Source organism: Piliocolobus tephrosceles, chromosome X (genome assembly GCF_002776525.5).
Source record: "Piliocolobus tephrosceles isolate RC106 chromosome X, ASM277652v3, whole genome shotgun sequence".
In the NCBI taxonomy this organism is placed as follows: Eukaryota; Metazoa; Chordata; class Mammalia; order Primates; family Cercopithecidae; genus Piliocolobus; species Piliocolobus tephrosceles.
The window spans coordinates 37,232,930-37,247,637 of NC_045455.1; the positions used below are offsets into that span (position 1 = coordinate 37,232,930).

Below are 14,708 nucleotides of genomic sequence, written 5' to 3' on the forward strand. Positions count from 1 at the left end.
TTTAAATCTCCTGCTTAAAACTATTCAGTGTTTTCCTAGAATAAAATCCAGACTCTTCACTGGCTAGTCTGCATCTGCCACCTCTTCTTCATCTCATTCTTAACTCCTCCAGCTCATCCTACTCCAGTTCTACTAGACTTTATTTCTAAAACATGCTGTGTTTATTTCCTTTACTTAGAATATTCCCCTTGCAGATCTTTACGTGACTATCTCCATCAGTGCTCAGATGAAGGAAAGCCTTTTCTGATCATTCAATATAAAGCAGCCCTTTCACTCAGCACGTTCTACTCCCTTAATAGAAGACCATAATAATAAAATCATGATTGGGTAAGACAGTAGAGCATGGTGATTTTAAGCACAAACCTTGGAGCCAAACTCCGTATGACCGAACACTAATCTTGTCTACTTACTAGCTCTGTGATTTAGATGAAGATATTTAACCTTTCTGTATCTCAGTTTTTGTCTTTTGTGCAGTGGGGTTAATAGTACTACCTGTGTTGTAAGTAATAGTAAGGGTTAAATGAAATAAAACTTAAAATACCCTTTTAACAGAGTCCATAATTAGCAATTAATATTTTAGTATTGTCTTCACAGCCATTATCACTGTCTGAAATTATCTTGTTCATTTAATTGTGTGACCTGTTTGTTTTTTGTCTCCTTCATTCTAAACTCTAAGCTCCATTTTAAACTCTAAGCTCCTTGCTGCCTATCCCCTTCATTTCCAAAGCCCCCAGTATCTGAAGATACCTGATAAATATTTTTTGAATAATTGAATTAATAAATAAGTAAATAACATTGGATAAATTAACCTTAAAGTCTTTTTTTTTTTAACATAAGATGAGGGTGCATTATTGTGAGGATTAAAAGAAATCTATTACCTTGACACGATGTGTCGTATAAAGAATGGGAAGACAAAATAATGTAAATCATTCTGTAAAGATACATGCTTGCATGTTTATTGCAGAACTATTTACAATAGCAAAGACATGAAACCAACCCAAATGACCATCAGTGATAGTCTGAATAAAGAAAATGTGATACATGCACACCATGGAATGCTATGCAGCCATAGAAAGGAATGAGATCATGTCCTTTGCAGGGACATGGGTGAAACTGGAATCCATCATCCTCAGCAAAGTAGCACAGGAACAGAAAAAAACATCACATGTTCTCACTCATAAGTGGAAATTGAACATTGAGAGCACATGGACACAGAGAGGGGAACAACATACACCAGGGCCTGTTAGGGGGTGGGGGCTGAGGGGAGGAAATTTAGAGGACGGGTCAGTAGGTGCAGCAAACCACCATGGCACATGTATGCCTGTGTAACAAACCTGCACGTTCTGCACATGTATCCCCTCCCCCTTTTTTTTTAAGAATGAATAAAACAGCTAAAGGTGGGATGGGGGAATTTGTATATCTAAAAAATCATATCCATAATCCCCCATCCCATGCAAAAGATTATTTATCCTCTTGCTTTGTTCCTGTCCTTCTTAATGACTTTAGTACTTACCTAGTTGCCTAAGATTAAAACCTCAATCTTCTGTGCTTCTCCACCCCTTCTCATATCACACCTGGTGTTTTTTAGTATGTTCTTTGTAGCCTACCTTTTTAAAATGCCTCTGTAGTCCCTCTTCTCATTTTCACTAGTTTAGATCCATATTATTTCTTGCCTCGCCTGTTGTAACAGCCTTTCTACTGCTTACTTTTCTTTCCTGTGCTGTCACCCAGGCTGGAGTGCAGTGGCACCATCTCTGCTCACTGCGAGCTCCACCACCTGGGTTCATGCTATTCTCCTGCCTCAGCCTCCTGAGTAGCTGGGACTGCAGGTGCCTGCCACCATGTCCAGCTAATTTTTTGTATTTTTAATAGAGGTGAGGTTTCACTGTGTTAGCCAGGATGGTCTCGATCTCCTGACCTCATTATCCACCTGCCTCGGCCTCCCAAAGTCTGGGATTGCAGGCATGAGCTACCGTGCCCAGCCCCAATATTCTTAGTCTAGTATAAAAGGGTCTTTACTATATAACTTTGGTTTAATCTCCTTACCTCTTCTCTAGCCCCTCTCTTCTTGTGCTCTGCTCTGACTATGCTGAATTTCTCATTGGGCCCACATTCATGATATTGTATTTTCCCTGGTTCTACACAGTAGCCTCTCTCGTTTTTATTCTTCCTGGTTAATCCCTGTCTATCCTTTGAGATCTATCCCAGTTGTTGCTTTATATGTGAGACCCTCCATAATTTTCCCAGACAGAGGTAGCATTTTCCTCTTGTGCTTTTCATTACTCTTCTTCTACCCTATTGTTTTAATGATCATGTTGCATATTGATCAGTTCCATGACTGTCGTACCCAGTTAATCTGGCAGCTCCTTGGCACCAAGACATATTTTTTAAATGCACATTTGTGTATTTGTACAAAATACATATATATGTGTGTGTATCTTCCTTTTATGGAGTCTTACAGAAGGAAAGAGTCCTTATACTCTAATACTTGAAGCTTAAAGTACAAAGGATTTATAAGAGAACAGGAAATCAGAGAGTCTGGAACTTTCTCCAAATTAGAGCATAGGATTTCCAGAAGCTTTCCTCTTTAAGTTATGCCAGAGAATCAGAGTTAGAAAGAGAAACAGAGGAGGTGATGGTAGGGGCTTGCCTGGCTAAGTCTTGAGTTTCTTGTCTGCATCTATTTACTTGAACCAGATTTTCCTTCCTTTACCTGTCTCCATGCTGACTCTGAACTGTGCAGTTCCAGTTCCCAGGTCTGCTCTTTCTAAACTGTGTCTCAAGATGTAGTGGTAATGCTCTAACCTTTTGCTTCCTCATCAACACCGCTGGTCTGGCTGGCTCTTGCTGTTGTCCCTTCTTGACCTATTCTGGCCTTTTTTGTTTCTCATGATTCTTCTCTGACAAATGTGGTCATTCCTGGTATTTGACCCTAGCCTGATCCAGTGACTGATTCTGCTATGCCCTTTGGTTTTCCTGGAAGGGGAACTTGTAGACTGTCAGGGGAGTCTGATGATACCCTGGGGCCAGATTGTGACAGCCAGTTGCACTCAGGCCCCTTGACTGCCTGAGGGACCCTTCGCTGGATATGCAGCTAATTGGGGATAGACAGGTAGTGCAGTTTTCTGTCAGTTTGTCTTTATTGTATTGATAAGGTACTTGGGGAGGCGGCAGTGCATGCTAATGACTAAGCAGTAAGGTTGTCAGAGGGATTATGAACTGTTTGAGAAGAGGAATGATCACTTCTACTTCCTTTATTTTCCTTCTTCATAGCCCCTGAGCACACATTAGTCCTCAATAACTGTCATCTGAGGAATAATTACAGGGTATCTAGATCAGTTTTTGTTTTGTTTCATTTTCTTTCAGATCTTGTTTCATGCTGAGAGAAAATAAGAGATAATTTAGTTAAGGTGAAAAATGTATAGACAGGTAGATACTAATCCAGAGATTTTTAAGTATATTTTTTATCACTCAACAGTAGTTGCACTCTTTTACAGTATTGAGATTTTGTTGTTAAGGTTATTTTATTTTGGGGAAAGATGTAAGTCCTTTACTCTTAGAAATAAAAAGATATGAAATAGGATGTCTTAATGTTCTCTCCTTTCCATGACAGATTAGGATCCCTGTTAATGTCATGCAGATTTCAAGGCTGATCTTGGTTGGTTGAAGGGAGCTGGGGAAGAAAATGAGGGCATTTCTGCTTGGAATCAAAATGAGATAAATTTGTCAAGTAGAATGGAATTTATTCCACAGTAAAAGTAGTAGTCTGTCCTCACAGGCAATGCAGAGAAAGTAGTACTTAGAGTTAGGCATCCTGTTTGGAGCAGCTTTGCCCAGTGTGCTGCCCAGAGAGAAGGAAAGAAGCCTTGGAAATGGAGGCTAACTAGTTGCAGTTTCCAAACAGAAGGCTGGAGACCAAGTCCCAATTGCCATAGAAGCAAGTAGGATGAAATTGGCCAGCATGGAACACAGTCTAGTTCTGTATTTCTCCTTATCCACCTGCTGACCCAATACTATGTGGGTCAGTCCTTATTAGAGGCTTACCACAAAAGGGACCTGTCTGTTCCTCTTCAGTTCACATATGCTGCTCAACACTCAGGTCATTTTTATTAATTTCTAAGGTATCTCAGCTAGAATTTTCACCACAGTTTTTAACTATAAATGCATAGTTGCTTTAATAAGATAAACACACAAAGAATTTCCTTTAAAGTTTTGTTCTACCATGAGCTGTGATCATGCCACTGTACTCCAGTCCTCCAGCCTGGGTGTCAGGATGAGATCCTGTCTCAAAAATAAGTGAATAAAATAGTGTAAATATGAGCTATTAATTATTAACCCTGCTCTTCATTTGAAAACTTGCAAAGCAAACTGTACGTTGATTTTTAAATGGTACTTTCAGAAGATGGAGGGATAAGGAATTACTGCAAGGGCCTAATTCTTTGCTTGTTCCCCTGTCTTTATCAACTTTGTCTTTAAGGGTGAAATTCTGACATTTTTTATTCTTGCAAATATTGGAACACTTTCTGTTTTGTGATAAAACTAAGATGCAACATAACGTAGCTTGTATTTTTTTTCTCTTAATTATACCCTGAGATAAATAACCTATGTGATGTTTAGACCTTGAAATTTTGTATTTAGTTTTTCTCATATCATATAAAAAACATCTTTTACTTGTAGTTGAAGATACCTGCTGATTGTACATGAGCTAGGCAAGTTTATCATACATACTTTCTACACATAGCACATTTAAGTATTATGCTTTCAGCTCTGTTTCAAACTTAGTCTTTATATCTCTGGTTAAATATTTGGGTTGGCATTTACTAGGGTGATCTGTCAATGCTGTAGTTTCATGCAAGGCCACTTTAATAAATGAACTTTTGAAATTTCAAAATATTATTGGATTTGTGCCTAAAATGTGGTGGTGGTTTGATAAATGTTTACTGAATTTGTGCATACATACTATACGTCTTCCTACAATGTTTGTATTTCCTCTCTGTGTTTTTATTAGCAAATGTATGTACCAATAAATAGCACAAGAATATTAATTCACTGACTCTGTATACACATTGTGTCTAGAAAAATCTAGTCTACATTTTGATATGAAATATAAATAGGTGCTGATACTATTTAAGAAGGGACTTTATGTTCAGTATTTCATATGGTTTCAAACATGGTGTATGGGGTTAGAAAGACTTGGATTCAAACCCTATTCCTGCCACTAAGCCCCTTTAAAATAAGAATAATGGATCTTACTTCATAAAGTTGATAGGAGGATTAAATAAGATAATATATATCAAGCATATAGCACTCTGCTTGATACCAAGTAAACACTTAATGACTATGGCAGCTGCTTTTCTTTTTGTCATCATCATTGTCAGTAGTAGTCAGTTATATAAGTTAAAGATGTATTTGTTACACTTACTTTTGGTAAATTCCAGGCAAAAGTTCACTTTCCTTTTTTTAAAGTTCTCTTTCAGTATATCTCATTTAACATTTTTGTGGAACTAACACGTGTGACTAGGATTGGCCATAGATAGTACTTTTATGATTAACAAATTTCTAGGAATGTAGCAGTTTTGTAACTGAGAGCTTCTTTTTAAAAAGAGAAAACTCTCTTGAGGAAACATTGGCAAATTATACAGCTCAGCAACAATATAAATGTGTGGGTTGCTTCCCAAAGCTTCTCTAGTAGTTTAAAGACAGAATGTTTCCCCTTTATCCTCCCAACACATATATAAGGGTGGGTAATGCACAAATGATCCATAGGAAGCAGGTGAGAGAAAAGGGATGCCAGAGGCTTTGAACCTTTTCCCCCACCACCTAATACAGTTTTGATATTCCTACAGCTCTGGTCCTCCCTGTCTACTTTTCCTAAAATGTGCCCTACCCACCCTGCGCACATGTACATGAGATAGATACCACTACCAGGACCTTTTCATTTTTCTTCCCACTTCTGTCAAAACTCAGATTTCTACAGAGCTCCTGTTAAGGCTATACACTTATTAAGTGTAATCAAAAAGAGAAGTTAGGAAACTCAGAGAATCTGAAACTGGTAGATTGTGCGTTGGGAGATATAATTAAGAAAGGAAAGGGCAAATGGAAAGCTCTTCTCTCTGCATCCTTACCTCTCTGTGTTTAAAATAAAAAAGATACTTTCCTAATATTTCTGAAATTCAGGAAATGAGAAGCTATACGGCTATGTAGACAAGCAAGTCCACAATGAAGTCCACTCTATGAATGGATCAGTCTGTCTCAGATTAAGTGGCAGCTCTTTAAGGAAAAATATTTGAGACTCACATAAATTTATTTGCTTTTCTTCCATATCAACCATTACTTTATGATGCCCACTTGCCCCCTTCATTTCCCAGGCTCAAGTGATCCTCTGGCTTCTGCCTCATGAGTAGTTGGGACTACAGGCACATGCTTCTGTGCCTAATATTTTTTTTTGTAGAGACATGATCTCATTATGTCACCCAGGCTGGTCTTGAACTCCTGAGCTCAAGCCATCCTCCTGCCTCACCTCCCAAAGCATTGGGATTACAGACATGAGCCATGGACCAAAGCAATCTTAGTAATTAATGGGAAAAATCGCAGTTGTTTGATGACCTTTAGAAACTTTTGTCAAAACAATTAACTCTTATTGTCAAATATATATGTATATGGATGGGCAAAAACAGCAAAATGAATATTTATTTAGTGCATTAATATTTATGCAGTAAAATTTGAAACATGAGAAATATTGAGAATTAGTGGGTTTTTTTGTGAAAAACTTCTGGAGAATAATTTGAATAGTGCTTCCCTTCTCATATAATTTATGATATGAAGCTAGCATCATTTCTGATACCTTGATGAATTTTCACACTCTTAAGTTTGCATCAGCTTCCAGCATTTTATCCTGAGCTCCACATTGCTTTAGTGTGAAGTGTTTTGTCAGCCTGTCATTTTCTCTAGACATCTTCATCCTTTTCACCACAACTTTTCTCATCCGTGTCAATAAGTTTGCCTCTCCAAAGTGCTTCTGGCATATCTAGAATTTCTTGAATGGACTGACATTGTTGTATTTTTCCCACAGTCAGTGATTTCTTCCATAACTACATTTACATTTGATTGCAGTTTCACTTCCAGTATTATCATTGTTTATTTCTGTTACACCTTCATCTTTGTTGACCTGTTCTGTCTTTTTATTAAGTGTTTTTGTAAAATGTCATGTGGATTTTTTACTGGGAGACAAGGAGGCAGCCCAGTTGCACACTTTGCTATCTGTATGTTAACTGAAAAACAGGTGGATGCACAGTGACTAATCACTGACTGACCTTGAAAGAAGTGACTTAATGGGTCACTGATCATGAAGCACGTCTATTATTTATGTAGTGTTTTGTGAACTGAAAAGCTAGAAGTGAAGGTTTTACTTCATGCAGTTACTCATTAATATTGTGTGGTAACTGAAATTTGAATCACGTTGTTGGGTGACTGGTAAATTAAACCATGGTAACTGAAATTTGTGCATTTTGAAACCATATAAAGCAAGGATATCAACACTGAAAACCTGTCAGGCCTGACCACAAAAGCTGGTCCAGGTCCAAAGATAGCTTTCACTTTCTTTCATTACCTCAGCTACCAAATAAGGAAAACATATAAAGTCAAAGTTTGATGAGGCAAGTAGACTGACTTCCCCAGTGTCCCCTCCCCCTTGTCCCTTTTCAAGAAGGCATTTCTGAATTTTGGCAGTCTTGGCCACCCACTGGGCTTGCTGCATTTACCCATTTTTTTGGAATTGTCGTTGAGAACCAGAAAGGCAAAGTGAATTGCTCAAGGATAGTAGCATAGCACTAGAGCTGATTAGTTTCTTGGTACTCAGTTGTGGTATTCTTTTACCACATTTGTTTTCTTCAAACATGTCCTGTTTTTCTGTTTGATAGACTATGAGAAAATATGGTCTTAGGAAATTTTGTTGTTAGAGATGCTCTTTAATTTAGTTATACTACCTCAAAGGTCATACCAATAGGACTTCCATTTCTCTTCTACTGGGGACAGAAATGATCTTGTATCTCTTTAACTATTTGGACAAGGGGAACTCTCATCCTTTTGTCTCATCCGGAATGTATGTATCAGTTAATACTGCAAGCTGAAAAATCCTTTAAGCTTCTGTTAGATTCTGGCAGAATACACTTCTGATATCAGTTGTAGCTCCTGAACTGCTGTACAGTGTTTTTTTCTGGCATAATGAAACCTTTGGCCATCACTGCTACTTTGAAAATCAAAGCCTTTTGGTCTCTAATGGAATGTTTATAAAAATACTCCATTTTGAAATTTGCTGAAGAAAAGGAGGAAGTATGGCAAATGATATTAGAAATCCCTCCGGCTTGCCTTGGCATAGCTTCATTTAGTGTTATGTACTTGAAATATCTAGAATTAGTGTGAATACAAAAGTATTAAAACCCAAAGATAAATAAGCTTATATCCTCCTTGTCTTCTATGGAAGTATAGCATCAGATACTTATCCCTAATTGTTATTTCTCTATAACAAGGTAAATTACCCCTTGCCAGATTTAATATAGTTACCTTGGATAAGCTAAAAATCTCCTGACACATGTCAAAAGTTTCATCTATTTGCAATCTTACTAAGGTGAAGGTTTTTGGGATGGAGCAGTATAGAATGCCAAGCCTGTAGCAAAAAAAAAGCTCTACTGTATATATGTCAGTCTCTGTTGCTTTCCTGGGTGTCAGAGAAATAAAGTAAACAGTCAAATGTAGTGAACTAGACATGTTTAGTTTAGTAATACAGTGACTGTCATAATACTTAACATGTAAAAGAAGGCCAAGGACCTTTAACTTATCCTGTGGTGTCAACCCTGTCTCAATGTAAGGCACTAGTGTATCTTAAGAGAATGACTTTTATTCAAGAAATACACAATAACAAGGAATTATTCTAGGAGTCTGGCAGTGAATATAATAAGACAGTCAAACTACCTGCTCTCCTTGAGCTTCTATTCTAATGTGGGAGAATGAAAGCAAATAAATTACATGAATTGATTAATTGATCAGTTGCATGGCTTTTAATATACATATCTGTCAGTCTGCCCACCAGCACAGGTCCCTTATTAGCATGGGAGAAGGGCCTGATCACTGAAAGTATTATAGATTTTTCGAGTATTGAAATGAAACTTAGGGAAATTAGGGGCAGTGGCCTTTTAGAAAACAGCCTAACTCCATCAGTGACTTCTGCTTGCTTGTCCCTCTCATATGTGATCTGCTACTGGCCTTTGTTATTTCTCTCTGAAATAACACAAAAATTATGTTTAGGGCTCTCATTGACTTCAACTCCAAACCATATGTTACTTGTTTTAAAAACATAATTTCTAAAAAAAAAAAAAAAAAAAAAAAAAAATAGAGGCAAATACAGTGTCTTAAGATGATACTATATTTGAAATTCCAAGCTAAAACCCTGAAACAAGAAACTGGTAATATTTTGGGAAGCATTCTTTATTTTTGACTGGTCTTTCTGTGTGTAGGCCTCTGAGTTCCCAAAGATATCCTTTGGTTGCAAGTGACTTACTATTTAGTAGCATTATTTGATTTTTAAGTCATTTGATTTTTTTATCTGAGGAGATAACTTCATTATAAAAAATTTAACTTGAAAAAAATTTATTTTGGTAAGCAAATGTAAGGCTGTCACTTTTGCTTATTTGCATTAAATAAGCATGCTACACAGTTTTTCCATTTCAAAACGCGGGTTATTTGATTATGCCAGAATAGTTACAATCAGGAATTCACAAACGTTTGTACTTGTATTGAAAGGTCTTTGCTCACTTTTTAAAAGTTCTCTTACAGAACTACAACTCTGTAAAGTACTACATTTATAAGCCAAAAAATTTTTAACAAAGAAGAAAAATTCCCATCATTCATTTAACCAAATCCAGTAGTAAACTTTGTCTTTAAAATGGGAAGGCTTGTTATCATAGTTGCTTTTTGTTTTTGTTATACCTGTGGTTTTTGCTGTTTTTTTAGAAGTTGAAGGGAGCGTGCTCTCTCTGGAGGTTCAGTTAATTGCAGTGAGTAGATCAATATTCAGCAATCATGTCTTTTAAAGCCTTTTCTGGTCTTGAGATTTTATGATTCTATATTTACCTTTGCCTCTGCTTTTTCCTTCAGTGATAAGAGTGCAGGGATAATGTAGGGGTTGAGATGGGGAGTGAATTGGGCTAGTGGTTTAGGAGGTGATGGGCATTAAGTGGGAGTTGAAAACATATTGTGGTTGATTCTAAGAGGGGCAGTTGCTACTGGTGTCTGCTTTTTTTGTAGTTTGTTTTTTTTTTTAATACTAAATACATGTTCTTAATTGTAATTATTTTTTAAATTAGGGGAAAAAAGGAAGAGAAAGATAAACCCAAAGATAAAAATAATTTTTGAAAGTCACCTTCTCATAGCTTCCTCCAAACAGACAATCCCTTAATTCTTAGAAATGGGCCAACATAGAAATCATCAAAAAGATGATTAAGAATAGGTTTTGAAAAGAACTCTGGAGGAGATAAGGTAGTTTTCATGGGATTAGAATGTAAGGCTTATGTTATTTATTGGCTCATAAGAAGTTTCCTGAAAGATAGAATTTTTTTTTGGTGATAAGATTGAATTTAAGGTAGATATTTTATGTCCCTTGGAGCTAGAACAGTCTTTTTTATCTTTGTGTTCCCAGCCCCAGATATACCACCTAACCTATACTAGGTACTCAAAAATTGTTTCTTGAGCTTAACCCAGTACTCATTCTTGATGGAAATAAAAGCAAGATAATCCCGGGTAAAAGGAGTAGATGTTTTTATGAATAAAGGAATTCTTTTTCAGTCACTCTCCAAAATGTTCTCTTTCAGAAAGTGTACAATTTTTTTGGGGGGGGGGGTCGGCTAGTATATTGGAATCACAAGCACTGACTTTGTATTTCAAAGTTGAAAGAAATGAGATTGATGTCCCACACAGTTGTAAAATGCCAAAAATAAGTAGTGCTGCCATGAATTAAAGGCCAGTGCTCTGAAAAGCTTCAGATCAAGGGTGGCTATAATTGAAAGGGCCCAAATAAGTATTTAAAACCACCTCTCCTGGGAATGCTAAGATTTCTGAATTTCAAATTGGCATTTTATGTTTGACAAGGTGACATTGTATAAGAAATGTGTTGTAAAACACAGCTGTATGATAGGAAAATGATTGAATGTAAATATTTCAAGATGCAGACCACTGTTCAAATGTTATCGTAAATCTTTGCCATTGTTTTAGGGCATAACTCTTCATGCATATATGAGCTGAATTGATAGAGCCAGCTCTTCGAGAGGAAATCATCGGCACATTTCTGCCTGTCTGCTACCACTAGTCTGATTCAACCACAAAAATATCTTATTAGGTTTTGCTATTATTATCATATGTTTATTATTATGTAAGTGGGAAACTTTTTTTTGAAAATATACATCTGGCATTTGCCCTACTCATTGAGTGGTCTGAAATGTCACCGTTAGGTGAAATTAGAATAGCCTGGGACAGTTAGCACTCTCAAACCTTGAAAAGAAAAAAGCTTGAGTTATAAGATTAACTATCTTTCCATTCTTTGTAGGTTTGGAAGGTTTGCAGTTGCTGCTCTTCAGTCCAAAGTAGAACAGTATGAGCGTGAAACCAGTCGCCTCAAGAAAGCCCTGGAACGAAGTGATAAGTATATAGAGGAACTAGAATCTCAAGTTGCACAGCTAAAAAATTCAAGTGAAGAGAAGGAAGCTATGAATTCCATTTGCCGGAGAGCACTTTCTGCAGATGGCAAAGGGAGCAAAGGCAGTGAGGAGGATGTGGCATCAAAGAATCAAGGCGATAGTGCTAGAAAGCAGCCTGGCTCATCCACCACCAATTCTTCTCACCTAGCAAAGCCTTCCAGCAGCCGACTATGTGACACCAGTTCTGCGAGGCAGGAAAGTACCAGCAAAGCAGAAATTAACTGTTCTAAGAACAAAGACCTATATCAAAAACAGGTAGAAATAATGTTAGATGTGACAGATACAAGTATGGATACTTATTTGGAAAGAGAATGGGGGAATAAACCAAGTGACTGTGTACCCTACAAAGATGAAGAACTTTATGATCTTCCAGCTCCTTGTACTCCTTTGTCCCTTAGTTGCCTTCAGCTCAGTACTCCAGAAAATAGAGAGAGCTCTGTGGTCCAAGCAGGAGGTTCCAAAAAGCACTCAAACCATCTCAGAAAATTGGTGTTTGATGATTTTTGTGATTCTTCAAATGTTTCTAATAAAGATTCTTCAGAAGATGATATAAGTAGAAGTGAAAATGAAAAGAAATCAGAATGTTTTTCTTCCCCAAAGACAGGATTTTGGGACTGTTGTTCCACAAGCTATGCCCAAAACTTAGATTTTGAAAGTTCAGAGGGGACCACAATAGCAAATTCTGTTGGAGAAATATCTTCAAAATTGAGTGAGAAATCAGGCTCATGTGTATCCAAGAGGTTGAATTCTATTCGCTCTTTTGAAATGAACCGGACAAGAACATCCAGTGAAGCATCGATGGATGCTGCTTACCTTGACAAAATCTCTGAGTTGGATTCTATGATGTCAGAGTCAGACAACAGCAAGAGCCCTTGTAATAACGGTTTTAAGTCACTGGATTTGGATGGGTTATCAAAGCCATCTCAAGGCAGTGAATTTCTTGAGGAACCTGATAAGTTGGAAGAAAAAACTAAGCTAAACCTTTCCAAAGGTTCTCTAACTAATGATCAGTTAGAAAATGGAAATGAATGGAAACCCACTTCTTTTTTTCTCCTCTCTCCATCTGACCAAGAAATGAATGAAGATTTTTCACTCCATTCCAGTTCTTGTCCAGTAACTGATGAAATCAAACCCCCAAGCTGCTTGTTTCAGACAGAGTTTTCCCAGGGCATTTTGTTAAGCAGTTCACATCGACTATTTGAAGATCAAAGGTTTGGATCATCTTTGTTTAAGATGTCCTCAGAGATGCACAGTCTTCATAACCACCTTCAGTCTCCTTGGTCTACTTCCTTTGTGCCTGAAAAGAGGAATAAAAATGTGAATCAGTCAACAAAAAGAAAAATCCAGAGCAGCCTTTCCAATGCCAGCCCATCAAAAGCAACTAAAAGTTGACTCATTAGAAAGGTGTCATTTGTAGTTTTGTCCTGAGAGAAATAGAAAAATTGTTAAAGTTACCTTTTTTCCTCAGAAAAGTTCTATACAAATTGGAATTGATAATCTTTAGTCAAGTATCAAGTCAGGATGGTGGATTAACCTGTACCCAGAATGCTTTTTGTTCATTTTGAAAAGATTTTGGTCTTTTCATTTTTATTTGGGGGTCTTTGTGACCAGAGAAGTTAGGGAGGAGGTTATTTTTGTGTTTTGGGGTTGGTTGGTTTTTTTTTTTTGTTTTGTTTTGTTTTGTTTTTTACTGAGTTTGATATGTATCTCAGTTGGGTGTACATTGTTTTTTAAAAAATGTTATTTAACTGTCAGATACAGTGGCCTGTTGATGAGCCCCACTTGTCGTCAGAACTTGGATTTTTTAAATAAAACTTTTAGTGTTGTCTATATACTGCTCAGTAAGACACTTGAGTTTCTTTAAGTTTTTCCTGGGTGGAAATTATTTTACGTGTCCCTTTTTATTTATGTTCAGTGATGGCCTAATTTTTCTGCAGGGCCGTGATGGAGAAATAGCACTCTAACCTTAGTCCAATATTGATTTACTTTTTTTTTTTTAGATTTTATGCATATGTTTGCATTTTTTAGCATTGTGTTTTGTCCAGTTTTGTGAAAATGTTCTGCTAGTATGAAAGAATACATTTTCTATATGAAAACATTTGTTTTATGTTAAGTAGCTTATATTTTCTCATCTTTGTGTGTGTATGTGTGTGTATGTGTGTAAAATCAGAAATTTAGCATACTATGGAAAGAAGGCATGAAGCACTTGGGTTTAGAGGAACCTAAAACATCATAGCTTCATTGTTCCAGATGTACAGGTTTGAAAGAGCTCATAGCCAAGTTCTTGATCCCCTTACATTCCAGGGGAGTTTTCTTTTGAGTAATATGTTTCTTGTTTGCATGTTACTGTTCTTTGTGGCAACTATGCATGGTAGCATTTTTGCTTGCTGTGTTTTCCATACTTAAGAAAAAGAGGTTTCAGTTGACTGATAGAATATCTTTTATGTAGGACAAACTTTTCTGTGAAGAGTGTTGAGGGGGTGAGGATAGGTAAGAGGTAAGCACAATTTTTAATTTAGGCTCTGAAAAAGTGGTATTGTTCTAAACATATTTGGTATGCCTATATAGGCCTTTAAAAATGGGTTTGTATGCTGTTTAATGTGCACTGAACATTTTACATTAATATTATACTGTTTTACATTAATACTGCATGCTTTTCTATGTGAATTGAATAAAGAATGTCATAAGCACTGTATTCCTTGATGTTGATGATGATTCTTTGTCTCATATATTGAATTAGCTTATAAAGACTGGGAAAAACTACTTTTTTTTTTTTTTTAGACGGAGTCTCACTCTTGTCGCCTAGGCTGGAGTGCAGTGGCATGATCTCTGCTCAGTGCAGCCTCCACCTCTCAGGTTCAGGCAATTCTCCTACCTCAGCATCCTGAGTAGCTGGGATTACAGGCACCTGCCACTACACCCAGCTAATTTTTGTACTTCTAGTAGAGAAAGGGTTTCGTC

At 36.9% G+C, this 14,708-nt stretch overlaps 1 protein-coding gene across 1 annotated transcript in view; it reads left to right on the plus strand.

The window, feature by feature from the left end:
- The window catches only part of OBI1 (ORC ubiquitin ligase 1), a 43,273-nt gene extending 28,828 nt beyond the window's left edge, over positions 1-14,445 (plus strand). Inside the window, exon 6 of the mRNA XM_023185909.1 lies at positions 11,597-14,445. Within this exon, the coding sequence (XP_023041677.1) occupies positions 11,597-13,139 (1,543 nt within the window). The 3' untranslated portion in view covers positions 13,140-14,445. The remainder of the gene's footprint in view (positions 1-11,596) is intronic.
- Positions 14,446-14,708: the final 263 nt, after the last annotated feature.